Source organism: Prosopis cineraria, unplaced genomic scaffold (genome assembly GCF_029017545.1).
Source record: "Prosopis cineraria cultivar Desert tree isolate PC_DT_omini unplaced genomic scaffold, ASM2901754v1 PC1, whole genome shotgun sequence".
NCBI lineage: Eukaryota > Viridiplantae > Streptophyta > Magnoliopsida > Fabales > Fabaceae > Prosopis > Prosopis cineraria.
Window position 1 is genome coordinate 54,233,779 of NW_026555332.1, and position 17,585 is coordinate 54,251,363.

The 17,585-nt window shown below is 33.1% G+C and overlaps 2 protein-coding genes across 2 annotated transcripts; one reads left to right on the top strand and one right to left on the bottom strand.

The window, feature by feature from the left end:
• The first annotated feature begins 12,285 nt into the window (after positions 1–12,285).
• Positions 12,286–13,864, top strand: LOC129291518 (pectate lyase-like). Its single transcript, XM_054928924.1, has 2 exons — positions 12,286–12,418; positions 12,517–13,864. The coding sequence occupies exons 1-2, from the start codon at positions 12,306–12,308 to the stop codon at positions 13,616–13,618; spliced, it is 1,215 nt and encodes a 404-aa protein (XP_054784899.1). The 5' UTR covers positions 12,286–12,305; the 3' UTR covers positions 13,619–13,864.
• An 800-nt stretch (positions 13,865–14,664) lies between these two features.
• LOC129303776 (classical arabinogalactan protein 6-like) lies at positions 14,665–15,484 on the bottom strand. The gene has a single exon (XM_054943297.1). The coding sequence runs from the start codon at positions 15,366–15,368 to the stop codon at positions 14,856–14,858; it is 513 nt and encodes a 170-aa protein (XP_054799272.1). The 5' UTR covers positions 15,369–15,484; the 3' UTR covers positions 14,665–14,855.
• Positions 15,485–17,585: the final 2,101 nt, after the last annotated feature.

The window sequence follows — 17,585 nt, forward strand, 5'->3', positions numbered from 1 at the left end:
TAATTGAACTCCAAATAAAACAAGTCATGAAACTCTACTAACATATTTCATAGAACTTCACATTTATACTATGATTGTACTCCAACTAATCACAATCATTGAACTCGATAAAACTTTAATATAAATTTGTAACATTTCATGCCACACTTGCATTAAGAAATTTCAAACATGTCAATTGTAAGGCTCAAATTAATAAATCAATTAACATACAAGAGTATAAGAGATAATTCCTCTGATTAACTCAAACCTTTGAGAAGTTAAAGGTTTCACCTCTTAATTACACATTTTCAAAACTTTCACAAAGTTTGAATGGTGCCAATATGCTAACTCCACAATTAATCACAATATAATTCATCAATACCCCTTTTTGGATAATTTTCACTATTAAATTGAACACTTCTCCACTTTTAATATTCAATCTCTTCCTATACAAAGGTATTAATTGGGTTCCTTAACTCCCTTTAACTCACATTAACCTCATCAAACTCTTAAATAACCATTAATGAAGCCACAATGTACCAACTATCATGTTTGTGGTGGGATTTTCTAGTATTTATTGCCCCCAATCACCATCACTCACAAACCATAAATGCTAGGTTTTATTAGTTTAGTCAACTGCCATTAATTCTATTTAAGTCGATGGGTTCAGAACCATAACCTCTATGGATTGAAAGTCATTTTTCTCAATCAAACCCTAACTTTTTACCAGAGAAAATGGAAGAGAAAGTGAATGAATAAGCTTAGAATCATTACCTTGAGTGTTATCTAACTCTAAGATACTTTCAAACCTTCAAAGAAGCAAGCCGTAACAGAGAAATCTCACCCCTTCTATTTTCTCCTTTTCCTTCCTTTTCATTTTTTGAATACACTGTGACTATTTTAAGCAAAATTTTGGCCATGCACTACGACACACACAGCACGTGTTGTAATATCTTAAAAATTATCCCCTTGATTAATTAAGCTAATAAAGGATAAATTTATATATTTAAATATAAATTGATTTAAGAATAGTTAAAGAATTGCTATTGGGTTTGATTTTAACTTTTAAATTGAGTTTGAAAGTGAATTAGGTCTCTTGAACTCAAATTGTAGAGAAAAATTAAATTTTTAACACACTTTGTGTTATACTGCAACATAAAAATTTAAGCTACAACATCATTTTCAAAATCAGTCTTTTTAAGAATTCAAAAACAGGGAAAAACACTATAAAACAAAGGGAAGGTGACGAAGAGAGTGATTTCTCTACCAGGACATCAACTTTTAGGCATTTTGGAGGTGATTGGACCTTTATTTTACCTAAACATGCCTTCTTTCTTCTTCTCTCTACACGTTTTGGAAGTGAGATTTAATGTTAGGAGATAACAATTTTTGGATTTAGAACTATGGGTCTGAATCTATTAGTGTAAATAAGACTAATGAGAGTTGTTTGAGTTATTTAAACCTTAATATAGTAGTTTTATACATCCATAAGAGTGAGCTTTCAATTGTGGACGAAATTATACCCCGAGGTGCCATAAATGGTAGTAGTTGAGGTAAGTAGCTATCATTGATGTTGATTAAGATTTTGTTAGTATTAGTTGGAGCTAATGAAAGTTAATAAACCTAATATGGTGATTTAACTCATGACTTAAGAGTTTTAGGTGATGAAAGTGTTGAAATTTGAGAGTTAAAAGTGAATAATTTGTGACGTCAATGATAATTTTAGATTGTTAGATGATATATTAGTAATTATTTTTAAGTTATTGAGAGCTAAATAAAGTTAATGCGAATTAAGGAATCATTGGATTCGAGGTTGATTTTGTAGTTAAAAAATTTAGTTATTAAAATATGAAATTAGATATTGAAAGTGGTGATTTTAATTATTATTATTGATGGGTGTTAATGTTAATTGTAGACCAACCCTATAAAGCACATAAGAACTTAAATTTAGTTTAAAAGCAAGTGGTGATGAAAGGTATACCTTTAACCTCTTAAAGGTTTGAGGTAATCAGGGAAAATCTAGTTTTTATAGTTGAATATTAATTAATTATTGATTGAAATTGTTGTTTTAAAAACATGATTGATATTTTGAACTTTTTGATGCAAATTTAGCATTTTTGAAAGTTATGTTGAATGGTTGTAAATAATATATATGTTTTACATGTGTGAAATCATTTTGAAAAAAATAAAGAACTCTATACATGATGTATATATGAGATTAATGATTATGTTTGATGGCATGCGATTGTAAAAATTGATGAACATGTGATAATTGACAAGTAAAATGTGATGAGTATGTAAGTAAGGATATATGGATTCATGATATGAATGATTGATTATAATGCATATACACATGTGATATACGTGCATAGCATGATTATTAATAGAAGTTCACCTACGGAGAGGGATAGTTGATTAAACTCACATGATATTGGCATTGACAGTTGAAATTGAGAGTTTGTCTTGGCATCAATCGTTGAAATCGAGAGGTAGCCTTGTCCCATAGTTAATTCAGGACCATCCTACTTATTTTATGAGGAACTCGAACCTAATTAATCTTTATCAATTCATAAGGAGGCTATATTAAAAATACAATACCTCATGGTTGTTAAAATTAGGGAAAACCGAAATACATAAGTGAGTGAGTTGGCCCTGGCCCCGTAGTTCCTCATAAGTGGAAGGCTGGGTTAGTTCGTAAAGGACGTAACCACTGAATAACCACCAGTTTTATGTCGGAGGTAATAGAAGAGTATAAAATTGATATATGATCATCCATTTAGTCTCGACTGGAGCTGTGCAAATGGATTACGAGCCAACCCACATGGGTTAGGGCATTAGCGAGTTGGGTTGGGTTAGCCCGTTAAGATAAACAGGCTAGAAAAATCCTACCCAACTCGTACATTGACGGGTAGCAAGCCCACGGGCTTAACCAGCAAAATGTGATGTTATTTTTTAAAAATTATCATCAACATATCATATACATAGGTTATGATTTTTCTCATATTATTTTTTAAAAATAAAATTTAAATATAAATCTAGATTATTTTTATCAATGAATTTATATTTATAATTTTAATCAATAGATCTTATGAGATTAATAAATAATATATATTTAAAATATTTCTATAAAAACTAATAAATAATTGATTTACAAACTATAATCAAAATTTTATTTGCAAATTGTAAGAAAGATTTACATTATCTTTCAAATGTAAAGAACATAATTGGGACTCACAAATTATAAATTTGAGAAATATAGTCATTATTGTAAATTTATAAAAAGACATATTATGATTAAAAAATAAATTATTTTCTTAAAAAAATAGGCTCACCCATTTTAACCTATCAATTTTGCAGGTTGGCTAGCCCAGTTTATTTTAAAAAATGGGCTAATTCTTTCAACCCAAACCATGAAAATTTATGGGTTGAACGAGTTAGCTTGTGGGCTCAACCTGTTTTTTCTGCTCTAGTCCAGCCACATGGTTATTACTTATTAGTATTGTGGTCTTATGCAGTTTAGGGAAGCATGATTTGTATCATTGCACACACACACACACACACACACACACACACACACACACACGCACACACACACGATTATGTGTTTGAATTTTTTGGTTCCATTTTGCCTATCCAAAGTTTATTTTTTAAATTATTTTTGATTAATTGTTTTACTTTAAAATTAATTATTTATATTTTTTAACACTTAAACGATATATAAGACTCAAATATATAATGTTTAAGTATAAAATGACCTAAAATTTAAAGAATTGATTAATATTTAATTATATCTTAAAAAGTAAAATTTTTTATTTTGGTCTTTTGAATTTTTTTGAGTTAAAAACTATCTTTTTCCTAAGTACAATCATAAATTTTTTTGAGTGGATTCGACCTTGGCTTGAATTAATTGCTTTAATTGACATAATCGAGGACAGACAATCTGCACTAGAAATAGACTCAGGCTTACTTTTCAAATTCAATTTACCTTTGTATTCTGCAATTAAATTTAAGTTTTTCATAGTTTTTCACGGTTATAATTACTTGTATTATATTGTCATTAATCCAATCACCTTTACATCTTCGCATTAGGGTGATTTGAAATAAGGGAGTCTAAGAACCCTTTAATCATCTTTCAAACTTCGCATCTCTACCGCTTAGTATTTTATTGTTTAGACATAACAATCAACTTGTGACAAACAATTGGTAATAATATTCATGTGACCTCACCACTTCCCTTAGCACCATCAACCAAGGGTGGAAAGATGGGGGACCAACAGAGACCACGGCCTAGGGCTGCATAAAGGACTAAACTACATCAAACCTTGGCGTAAACCAAAGTATAGTCTCTTTTATGAAAGGATTAAATTAGGCAACCTGTAATCTAATCTTATCCAGTGATAACCTGAAGATTAACAAGATTAAATTTGATCCATAAGACTGAGAGACGTGTCCTGTTAATCTAGCACTCACTTAGCTTTTTTTTTTCTCTATGAGAGTCAATAATCTATTTTGGCCTAATAAACTCAATTAAAATAATAAAAATACTTATAATAATAATAATAATAATAAATTCATAATAATTTCCAACAATAAGAAAAAAATATTTATGTTATAGTCCAAATGATTTAAGTTTATAATTTCAACAAAAACAACACTCAACAAACTTTAATAACACTATATTACAATAATAATTTAGAAACAAACTCAGTAAATCTTTATACAATTATCTCCTTAGTGTCAATTACACCTGAAGCATTTGTCAAAAATAAATTAATTATAATTATATTAAATAAATTAATAGAATCAGATTGGATTAAGTAGTTTAGATACTCAATCTTTTGTCTAGTCCAACTTAAAAAAAATAGTCTGATCTTTTCAGTTTTTTTGGTCTTAAAAAACCAGTGTTTATGAGAATCGAATAGGATTGGGCCATCTCTAGTTGGATTGGGTCAAATGAGATTAGAGGACTTTTGCACAGCACGGCCCTCCAAACTTTTTAACTTTTTCTTAATAAAATGTAAGAGTTATATATTTTTTACTATATTAAGTTAGCACACTATAGAAGTTATGAAATATTAGATAAAATTTTCACTTCAATTATATATATGGTCTTTTATACATGTATAGAACAACTATTTTAGCAGCTTGAAGATGTGGTTATCATATAATTTACTTATTTTTAATAAGATAATACTATACATGCTCTTAAAGTATTGACGTCATTTTATTTTACTTTCATTTTATATTTGATAAAAGAAATTATAATAATTATTATTAACAAATTTTATTAAGCATTGCATCAAAAATCCTAAGATATATTGAATGCTATGTGCTTGATATCTACCATAAAATTATTTATCTAAAAGTATTGATGTGCTTGATATATTGAAAGAAATTTATGATATAAATAGTTTTCACTCTGGTATAATTCAATCAATTGAGCATTAGTATTATGTTGATATATTTATTCACTACAACTATCAATTGAAAGAACTAAATAGTAAACTTAATAAACAAGTAATAGAGCTTGTTATATTGAGCAGAACTTTAAATTTTAATTATACATTTAAATCATCTAATGCTCATAGGCATGAGAAAATTTTCACCCATTTAATGATAATTTATATCAAGAAAGAAATTGCTAAAACGTTTATCGTAGATATAATAACTAATCATTTTTATGTTATGAAAAATCGATGAGCAAAACTTTATATATATATATATATATTGTTATATATGTATAAAATCAAATATAGATACATGTTGAAATATTTATATTATGTTGGTGATATATATATATATAGATAACTTTCTTTTAATTATCATATATATTTTATTATTTTTATTCCTCTTATTAAAAATTTCTGACTTCGCCTTTGCCATCAACCAATATAGAATCAGTCCTTGATATTTTTGTTTGTTTGAGCAGCTACCAACAAAATGTTTAACGAAACCATAAATTTTGGTGAATCCAAGTGAAGAGGGGGGAATCATGCATTCTCAAATGCTATGTTTTCGACTCAGGACATGCGTTTCAGCTTAAGTGATTTTTTTTAATCTTTTTTTTATAAATTTTATAAAAAAGTAATTCACTGTGCAGATATTTTATAAAAAATAAAATATTTTGTTCTTAGTTACAATTAAAAAAAGTGATTTATTGTTTAATAATTTTGAGTTTTTATGACATGCTAGTGAATATTTGTTCATAAAAAAATGGTTTATTAGTTAACTACCTTTAACTTTTACAATGACATATCATTTTTTTTTTGGGGTAAACTTTTGCGATATCTATTTACATCTCCATATTAGTATGTCATTCTCTTTTACAAATCATATACGATTCTTGTTAGCAGTAGTCACTCAGAGTTCCTTATGAAAAAACAATCAAAAAAGATTCTTTTATTCTAATCATGTTTTAAAAGTTTAATCAAAATATCTTTAATTGGTTTGTTACATACTCCTTTCCTTAATGCTTTGTTTGAATGGAGAGAAAATAAGAGAATTTTTTTTTCTATTTGGATGAGAAAAAAAAAAGTAAAAGAAAGAAAAAGTAAAGGATAAAATAAGACGTGAGACTCATCATATTTTTTCTTCAAGTTTTCTCTCCATAAATGGAGAGATTTTGGGAGAAAAATATTTATTCCACCATCTTCCACTCTCCATTTTTTGCGTAAGAATTTCAGCACTCTAATTCACATTATATTTGTTATAATAATTTATTTGTTACATCATAATAAGTGACAATAATTATTATAAAATAATTTGACACTGATTCACATAATTTTTATGATTATAAAAGTCTTTGACTTAAAAATTAATGACCTTGCATTGTTCTGTCTTAGCACTGTGCATGTCTTCATCATCTCTACAAACTACATATTTTTATAAATGTGCCTTTCATATTTTTATAATATTATGTATATATATTTTATTTTTTATATTCTAATTTCATATGCTCGATGTGGAACTCATGATTATATGTAAAAGTAAAATGCCTTCACCAACAAACCAAGAGTTGAATTGAAATTTATTTATTTTTCATTATATTTATTTTTAAGAAATTATCCACTTTTTAATTTTGTAAATAAAAAATAACATATTCTTACCAAGTTTTTTGGTTTTAAAATATAATAACATGAAAGTAATTTCTACCAACTAATTTCATTTTAAATTATTTTAATAATGTTAATTTTTATTTAATGTTTACTTTTAATATATTTTTATACATATAATTACAATAAAAAAACACACATACGTATATTGATATAAGGGTATTATAATTAGTATAATATTTGCTCATTTTTTTTATAATTTTTTCTGTTCATGTAAACATAAAGAGTAATAATAATTTCTGTTCAATTTTCTCTTCATCTCATTTTTTCTGTCTCAAATTTTTTCTCCCCATCCAAATGGAGAATAAAAGTTATGGGATATTTTTAACTGAATTACATTTTTAACAAATTTGTTAATTATGTTTAAATTGATAATATATTTTTATATTTATTTATATTTAATATAACACCTAATATAAGATGGACAATTGAGTGATTTGTTGATTAAGAATGTTTATTTTTAAAAATAATAAATTATATATTGAAAAAAATTATATTTTTAACATATAACCTCGCAAAGATGTATTGTATATAAGGGAGTAATTGATGACATGGTGAGGAGCATGATTGAATTTGACCCGTGGATAATATAAATGAAGGGGTAAAAACCCGAAATGTCAGTTGACATTGTTGTTTTAAATGAGAAGTCGCACTCGCAACATAAAAATCGAGGAGAGCGTCGTTGAGTTTCTCCGGAGCCAACGGAAAATGCAGTTGGGGTGATGAGTCAACAACTAGGAGGAGGAGGAGGACGGCAAAAGTGTAAAAGTGAGAAGAGTGGTGTGTCGGCTAGGGAACAGCGAAAGGGCGCGGGAAAAGTGCAGGATGTGGGTCCCTTCCTCCGACGCTTTTTGGGGCTGTTCCCTCTCTCATTCCTTTATAAATTATAATTACAATTATTACAATTGCAAGTAATTCTATAGTACATAAATACATTACAGATCCAAGTTATCAAAATATCTCTCCCATACACCCATTCGCTTTTTTGGAAGAAGGTGAGGGCGGGCAAAGCCCAATAATATTAACTAAAATCATAGAAGGGATTGAGATTATATACAATCTTCGAGCACTAAATCTTTGATAAAGTAAGGAATATTATGAAAAAAAGGAACTGTTGAGCTAGAAGTGAGCAAAATCGAATCGAAATTAAAAATTGAATTGAATTGAATTAAATTTTGTCTATTGGATTCGATTTATTTGATTTTTCAATTCGATTCACTTTTTTTATTTTAAATATTTCGATTGATCGATTCGATTCGGTTAGTAAAATTTAAAATCGAATAGACCGAACCAACCAAATTATATATAATTTATTAATTTATAAATTATATTTAATTTATAAATTATTTTTATTTTTTATTTTTTTTTAATAAAGAATAAAAAATAATAACATCACTTGAAACGCTATTTCGATTAGTCACTCTTATTAGTAGGCGTTGTGATTGGATTATGGGGCCATTATTTGATCATCGGTGTTTATTTGTGGTTGTTTATTTGATTATCCATACCTTTATAATATTTGGGCTTTATATCATATGGGTGTAATTAGAATGGGTGTAATCAGAATGGGCTCATATTAAAAAAAGAATAAAAAAAGGCTTAATTTTGTAGTGTTGTTTGTTTTAATATTTAAAAAATGGGCCCAATTTCAATAACCCAATATGAAATCAAAAAACTAAATTAACCGACTGAATCGAATTATCAAATTTCGGTTCGGTCCTTGTTCGATTCGATTGGTTTGTTCGGTTCGATTCAGTTTTTATTTTCAGTTTTATTTGATCGATCGATTCTGCGTATTTTGGGAGCAAACCGAATCGAACTGACTTATGCTCACCCCTCTATTGAGCGCCTCTTTGGCAAAACAATCAACCACAATGCTTTGAAGTCGTGAGATATGAGAAATCTCTAGTTGCCATTGAAAAGCTTTAAAATTTTAAGGATGACAAGGCCATGGGGGAGACTTTGCTAGAATCTGACTCAAACTTAATAATATCTACTAAGATTTTGTAATCAAATTCAAGCATGAACTTTTTATAGTCTGTGTCTCAAGCAAGTTGTAAGCTTTTCAAACAAACTCAAAATTCAACTTCTAACTAGTTACACAGACTTGAATGGCCATGCTTTAAAATATATAATTTCTTTTTCCTTTGCTTGATTTATCCTTCTCTTGCATCCAAAAAAAAAAAAAAAATACAAGTCAATTGTACCCTATCAACAAAAATAACCCCAGACAATAATGCTCTCTTTTCGAATTCAAGCTTGGGTTTAAATTAATTACTTCCCTCGTCTTATGCTAAAATCATATTCCTTTATGTCCTAAATATAGAAGCTGGATAAATATTTTATAGATATTAAGATAGAATTAGTTAAGTTAGGCCAGGATAAATTAATATTTCTTGCATTTTGGTTCGGAAGGAATAACATACATGTTTTTTAAAAGTCATGAATACATACATTTTTGCATTGTAAAATTTTAGTTTAATTCCAAGTCCGCATGAGTTTCAAATTTACAGCACGGTACATTTGAATTCCTAGCTATAAATGATTCGATCGCATCACCTGTAATAATTAGGGTCGCGGAGCCTTGAATGAGTTCATGCCTCGCATGATTTCTTAACTATAATAGCCTGAGAAATGCGAGATAGTTTCATGTATTTGGTGTTGTGATATTTAAGGAAACAAATTGGGACCTGCCAATCCAACTCAAGCAATATATGACAAGCTAATCAAGGAATCAGCTCCAGTTCAATGCTCATCACCCTAATGAGTGCCTTGAGCTCACAAGCGACAAGAGTGAGCAAATAACCCGCGACCCGCAAAACCCTCCCATGCTCAGTCAAAATGGGTGAATTAAATCCCGTCCATTAAAAGAGAAAAAATAAGAGGGCTAAATTTACAGGCCAGCTCGTATTTAATGTAAATGGGCAAGACTAGTTCCCTTTGGGTTGCCCGTCCCATCTCGTGTAGAGGTTCACTTAAAACATATTTTTTTAAAAAAAAAAAAACATTCCCGAACATGGCTTGTTCTATTCAAGTATTCACGCCTCCAGAGAAAGAAAACCCTCATTTGTTCCTTCATCATTCTTTTGCACTTGGCCTCTCAACTCAAATTCAACGCTCGTATCCCTTTGTTCAGTCAAAACTATCCTCTCATCGTCACTCACCAACACTCTTGTCGCTGGCATCACGATCTGAAGTTGAAGACTGAAAATGAAGCCTCGACTCAGCCCTATTTGTGACTCGTCTCCCTCTCCCTTGTGTCGCTATCCCCTTCCTTCCACTCCAGATCAAGAGTCGAGACCCAAAGAGTCGTCATTATTGCTGTCATTGTCGCAATCTCCCTCTCCCTTGCCTCTTCTTCTCTTGCCTGTAGCGTTGTCATCGTCGTTGTATGCCTCCACTACCCACAGATCTGGGTTTCCCTTTGCTCGAGCTCTCTTGAATCGACTTACAGAACTACTACTCTATACCCATTTTTCTTTGTCTATGGATTTGCTTCTTCAATAACAATGCGCAAACTGCAAATTTGTTGGCTTTTTTAACAAATTTGAAAATTTGTTAGCTGGGTTATTGATATGCAAGTTGAATTTCTCCTCCTCTTCTCGTTTCTATCATTTTTTTATATATGGTGCTCTAGTTTTGCAAATTTTGGAGGTGAAAAGGCTAGTCCAAACACTAATCTTGGGTTTAAATGGTCGTAACCTGTTTTTAAATGGTCAAAATCGGTTGTCTATGGGTACAACCCTGACCATACTCGTCTTGCTTTACACGAGTGGGCTACAGGCAGCCCCTTGAGCTAGCCTGTATTGTCACGTTGCTAAGCCCTAATATAATAAGGGGTGATGAGATCTAATATGAGAAGTTTAAATTTTAAATTTTTATTTGTAAATTTAATATAAATGGTTTAATTTAATATTAAAAAATTTATATTTTTTATAAATTATATGTACCATAGACAATACATATTTAACTATTATTTTTTATAAATTTTTATTTTCACAAATGCAATATTAAAAATTGAGATAATATCTAAAGTCTTATTTTTAAAAAATATTTTTCTTTTAATTGCAAGTCAAGAATTTTAAATTTAAAAATTTATATAATCAATTTATAAAAATTTTAATTCTGAACTTAAATAATTCAAATTAAATTTGAATTGTCCAAAATGATGATGTAGTATATTTATTAAGATTTAATAATTTTTTATTTATTTTTATTTTAATAAATATGTCATAAAAATATGACATAAAATTTTTAAATTTAAATCGTCTAAATCTCATCGGCATTGAAACTGGATCCGGGTAATCAGAGCACCCCTGCAGCACAATTCATATCACGAGATCAGAAACAAGAAAAAGAGTCCATGGAGCCCAAAATAAATGCGTTCCACTTCGAGGCCATTCTAGTAAACTGGCTGAACTCCTGTTCCCCATTCATTTTCAATCCATTTTCTTCATCAACTTCATGAAATACCAAGCCGCTGATCAAATTCAACATCATTATCAGCCATTAATCTTCAAATTGAAGCATTTTCAACGAACACGTTCTCGTGGTTTTATTTTGTTTTATTTTTTTTGCCGAGCGGGTCAAGTGTATTTTTTTTTTATTTTTGGGTACAAGTCCAGTGAGTTTACGCTTATGCTTACTCGCCCGTTAAAAAAAAAAAAAAAGCTCATGCATGTTAACGTGACAAAATGGGTTTATAACAAGATGGAATCGCTGTTCAATTCGGCCCAAAAGAAGTTAAGTACTGAAGTTGCTACTGCTCAATAAACACGTGATGAATGCCACTCCTTGCAGTTTTCACTTTTCACTTTCCACACGGCACGAGAATTTTTTTTCAGGAGGTTTGAACTTAAACCCGCACTGTTGCAGAGCATGGCATGAGTTATGGGGGAGAGCCCGAGAATGAGGAGCCTTATACGCCAACAATTCACATATATATTACACTTTAGTGGACCTGACCTCAAGCAAATGATCCCAGAAGTCAGCCACATTGACCTGAGTGCTTGAATTTCTTAAGCCCAACATTAACGGCTTCAAAACTACTTCTGTCACCAGTTTCATATTAGTTAGACACCAGAAATTACGATACGAGCGGGGAATCCACTTTCAAAATTACTACTAATCACGCCTTTGCTCTCGGCTTTTTCCCCTTTAAATAATCCCTCCCCTTCCCTTAAGCTCCAAATTCCAGAGAAAAACAAAAGTACGATGGCCTATTATCTTCCACTCTTTCTCCTTTTCTCTACTCTCTCTCTCCTCTCATCACTTGTTTCCTCCTCAGCAGTTCCACACCCTGACCTAGTCGCCCAAGACGTACACAGGTACGCATTTCATGCAAACCATATATATATATATATATATATAAACTAGTTTAACCGTTGCGCAGCTATGTACACTCTTAAATTCGATTTTGTTACAGGCGAATCAATGCGTCCAGAAGAAACCTGGGCTATTTGTCTTGCGGAACCGGGAACCCCATAGATGACTGCTGGCGTTGCGACCCGAATTGGGAGAAAAACCGGCAAAGGCTGGCCGATTGCGCCGTCGGGTTTGGTAAGGACGCCGTTGGCGGAAGAAACGGCCGAATCTACGTCGTCTCGGACTCGGGGGACGACGACCCAGTGAACCCCAGGCCAGGTACTCTCAGACACGCCGTCATACAGGAGGAGCCACTGTGGATAGTCTTCAACAGAGACATGGTGATCAATCTGAAGCAAGAGCTTGTCATGAACTCCTTCAAGACCATCGACGGAAGAGGATCCAGTGTTCATATTGCCGGCGGCGGCTGCATCACCATCCACTACGTCAACAACGTCATCATTCACGGCATTCACATCCACGACTGTAAGCCCACGGGGAATGCCGAGATCAGAGACTCTCCCACCCACTCTGGATTCTGGACGGTGTCGGACGGCGACGGCATCTCTATCTTTAACTCGAAGCACGTGTGGGTTGACCATTGTTCCTTATCTAACTGCCACGACGGGCTCATCGACGCCATCCACGGTTCAACGGCCATCACCATCTCCAACAACTACATGACCCATCACGACAAGGTGATGCTGTTGGGCCACAGTGACGAATACACGCAGGACAAGGACATGCAGGTGACTCTGGCGTTCAATCACTTCGGAGAAGGGCTCGTGCAGAGAATGCCGAGGTGCAGGCACGGGTACTTTCATGTGGTAAACAACGACTACACTCACTGGGAGATGTACGCCATTGGAGGGAGTGCAGATCCTGCCATTAACAGCGAAGGGAATAGGTTTCTCGCCCCAGATGATAGGGCTAGCAAGGAAGTGACGAAACACGAGGATGCTCCAGAGAGCCAGTGGATGGACTGGAATTGGAGATCGGAAGGTGATCTTTTCTTGAATGGGGCATTCTTCAGGCAATCTGGTGCCGCCGCTTCTTCACCCTATGCTAGAGCCTCCAGCCTCAGTGCTAGGCCGTCTTCTCTGGTTGGTTCTATCACCATCAGTGCTGGTGCACTTAACTGCAGAAAGGGCAGTCGTTGCTGATAAGCTAAGCACCGTTGAATTGCTTTCTTAGCTAAAGAATAACTCTAGGTAGGGAATCTTTATATACCCTTAAATCGCTTCCCAGCAGTTTCAATTCCTATATAGGCTTATATTTATAACAACTCAGTTTTTGCCTTGTTCGAATAGACACAGTCCTCACACACACGCATCCCCTGAGCTAAGTCGACTTCACTTCAATTTATTGTTCCAGCCTCTGTCTTTTGCCTTTTAATGGCACGAATGGGTTGCGAGTGTTGACAAACATGAATTGGAATGCATGTGAATGTTGGCTTCATTAAATTATTTGGACTCAGCCTCATATCGCTTCCTAATTAAAGAGGCTGGCTAGCTATTATTTGTTTCGTCACCGTCCCATTTTAAGACCAGCTAGATGCTTCTGATGATATGTCACGGGCTGATCCGTCTAACTGCTACTAGTGTCCTGCAGCCATGCGACCCATACAAATTGATGTCAATAACAACCTAATCTCCATCATACATAACGGAACGACAAGATTCGACACTTTTTGGTTAGTAGCATTCATCGTTGAAATGAAAGATATATACAGCACCACTACGTTGATTAAGAATAACCGATGCTCCTATGAGATAGGAAAATGGATTAGGCCTGTAGGTTGGGTTGGAAAATTTTCATGAAAAATATTTTAAATATTTTAAACTATTAAGTGATGTGATGTAACCTTCAAACTTATATAAAAATTAGATATTTCAAAAGTATTATTTATTCCTAAATTTAGAAAAAAAAAATTAGACAATTATAAAATTATTTGATAAAATATCATGTGAAAAAAAAGAGAGAAAATGACACGTTAAAAGTTGTGGAATGAATTATTGACAGGGACGACCCTGGGTTATGGACGGTAGCGCGATCTATCGTGTAAGTTATAGAGGGTAAATTTTCTTCCGTACGTGTAGAACGACCACGACATGCATAAATGACTGTATAATGATAATAATAAAAGTAAATATTATTGATTTTAATGAGTATAAAATGTGAAGAGGTTTTGTTGACATAATTGACGATATGAGTAAAAGAGCCCTCCCATTATATATGTATACAACATATGATCAAAAGCGCAGGCGGAATTTCCTGCTTCCTCAACTAGTAATGAATTCAATCAATCAATGGATTTTGAATCAACGTAGGGGCACACACACACACATATATGGGCACTCAAGCTACGCCACTTAATTAAAAGCCCAGGAGATGAGCTGTTCAGAAGGCCAGGGTAGCTACTGCGGCAGCGGCGACGGCGGCTGACAGGTGAAGAACAGCATCGGAAGAGGCGGAGCTGGCCGGAGCAGCAGCCTGGGGAGTGCTGGCGGATGGGGCGGGTGAAGGCGCGTCCATCTCGGTGGACTCGCTGCCGGGGGCCGGTGGGGATGAGATGTCGTCGCCCTCGGGGGAAGGAGCGGGAGGTGAGTCAGACGGAGAGCTGCTGCTGGGCGGAGGAGAGTCGGAGGAGGAGGAGGATGAGGAGGAAGGGGTGGGTGCTGACTTGGGGCTGCTGCTTCTGCTGCCACTGTCCTTCCCGCTGCCGGAGGACGAGGGTGCGGGAGCGGAGGTCTTGGCAGGCGACGCCTTGGGAGCGGGGGATTCCGACGGAGTAGAGGCCTGGGAGGAGGACTTGGGGGACTCCGCGGGGGAGGCGGAGGGTGATTCGCCCGCCATGGCTCCTGCCACCGCCACCAGCAACACCACAAGAACGACGAACATATCACGGCCCATTTTTTTTTTTTGGGTGGGTTGGTTTTATTTCAAAGTGAAGAGGAAGGAAATAAAAGCAGGGGAAGCAGTAGTTCTCTAATTGAAGGGAATTAGAGAAGAACCGCAAGTGAGGATTTGGTTTTGGAGGAAGACGCCATTTATAGGTTTCGAAAACCAAAAGAATGTGTGGATGACAGAAAATGTCGCTCCCATGGGTGGCCACTCACCTTCTTGGCGCCGACTCTTCCGCCTGCCCTTCTCTTCCTCTCTTCAACCCACCACCAATGCATACGTCCCAACCCAGATTTAAACCTAACTCTCCCTTTTACTCTTATTATCATCATAATAAACCATATTATTTTGAATACAGATAATTTTTCACACTCGAGCGTTTAATAATTTCGTCCCTTTTTTTTTTAAATCATGCACACTTTGCACTATAGAATAATATGGACGCTCCATATTTATTTTTCAGTGGATATATACAAAATCTAAAATCAAGATAATCTTTCGATTCTCACTTTTTTTTTTAAGACAAACAAAATCATTAATTGAAAATTATATATATAAAGCTTGACAGTTATATATGTGTGTGTGAGGAGAAAAGGAACCGGGGATTTGGATCCTCTCCGCATGTTTTCTCAATACATTTTTTAAATCCAATCACATCCATCCATTTAATTATTTATTTAATTTAATGATGTAAAATGGCTAATTATAACATTAAGATAAATATAATATTGATTTAGTTGTTATCATTAATAAGTGTGATAATCTTATTTTCAAAACATTTACTCTTTTCATTAAAAAATATAAGGTATTTTTAATTGAATTTCATTTCCCAACAAAGTGATTACCTACTTTTAAACTAATCATATCTTTTTATATTTATCTCTATTAAATACTTTATAATAAATATGAAGTCATTATCGATAAAGACACTTAAAAAAAAAGGATAATGATTACATTTCGAAAGACTAAAAATACCTTATATTTTTTAACATCTAACTCCTTAAAAAATATCTTACATTTTTTAACGGAAAGAGTAAATGATAAAAGTGAATTTAATATTATAATTAGAAATATCACATAATAACAATTAAATAAATGGATGATATTGAATATGAAGAGGTGTATTAAGAAAGTCTTTGGGAGAGGATCTAAATTCAAGTAAAGGACATCTTGTCCTTTGTTAGGAAGTATACAAATAATCGACGAAAGTAAATAGGATAAAATAATTAAAAATTATAGAAAAGTTAAAAAAAAATAATTAAAGATGACACAAGAAATTTAGTGTAGGAAAACCCCAAGTTGAGGGATAAAAAACTCATGGACAATGAGCAAGTAATTTTACTATAAAAAATAAGAATTATAATAATTATTTTTTCGATGAGGGATGAAAGGACAAGATATATATGTAGAGCTTTTCATTAGTTAAAAATATTATCTTAGATAATAATAAATATCTTCTAAAATATCAAATAAAAATATGATATATTTACACTAAGATAATATATAAAAATAATTATAAAAAATTATAAAGATTTGAGCCATAATCTCAACATCTTCAAAATTACAGTTAATTCCTGCAGTCAAGTTGTCCGTTTATACCGTTCTCGTGTCAAGCAAATGGCGGAGTCATACACCATCAAGTGTATGATCTCACTCTCTGTGGGAGCCCCGATTGATGTTGAAGTATTGAATCTTCATAAACAATAGTCTTCGTTTTTAATTACGACACGGACCACATGGTCACAGCGACACCAACTTCATTCTTTTTGAAAAATAGGTTCTTTTTCAAACTATAAAGAGACACAAGTGACAATATCAAGCCCGCAAACCTAACCCTTTTTTCATGTTTATACGTGCTTTGCTTCTAGATTCGTCTGTGGTAAAGAAAAAATAGACGTTGAGAAAAATCAAAAAGCAAAAAGCAAAAAAAATTAACCTTTCCTTTTCCCTCAACCTACCAATATTATTGGACCACACTTGTCGTAACTATACATATCAGTTACATATAGAAGGCCAGTGTCATGCTTATTAATATTGTTCAAGAATGCGGGATAGATCTAATTAGATATATAACACAAAGCAAGAAGGAAGTCCAGGCCTAAAGGACTGGGAGATTCTGGTTGTGGTCTCATGGAGGATGGTTAACATATGCAGGTGGCGGGGCTGCTTAAAACGATCGTCTGCTTCATCTTGCTCACTCAGCATCATGCACTTTCAGTGACACTG

Bases quoted from the DNA above. Each gene is read 5' to 3' on its own strand.
- LOC129291518 (XM_054928924.1), top strand. From the start codon at position 12,306: ATGGCCTATTATCTTCCACTCTTTCTCCTTTTCTCTACTCTCTCTCTC. The intron at 12,419-12,516 runs GTACGCATTTCA...ATTTTGTTACAG, and splicing joins GTCGCCCAAGACGTACACAG to GCGAATCAATGCGTCCAGAA.
- LOC129303776 (XM_054943297.1), bottom strand. From the start codon at position 15,368: ATGGGCCGTGATATGTTCGTCGTTCTTGTGGTGTTGCTGGTGGCGGTG.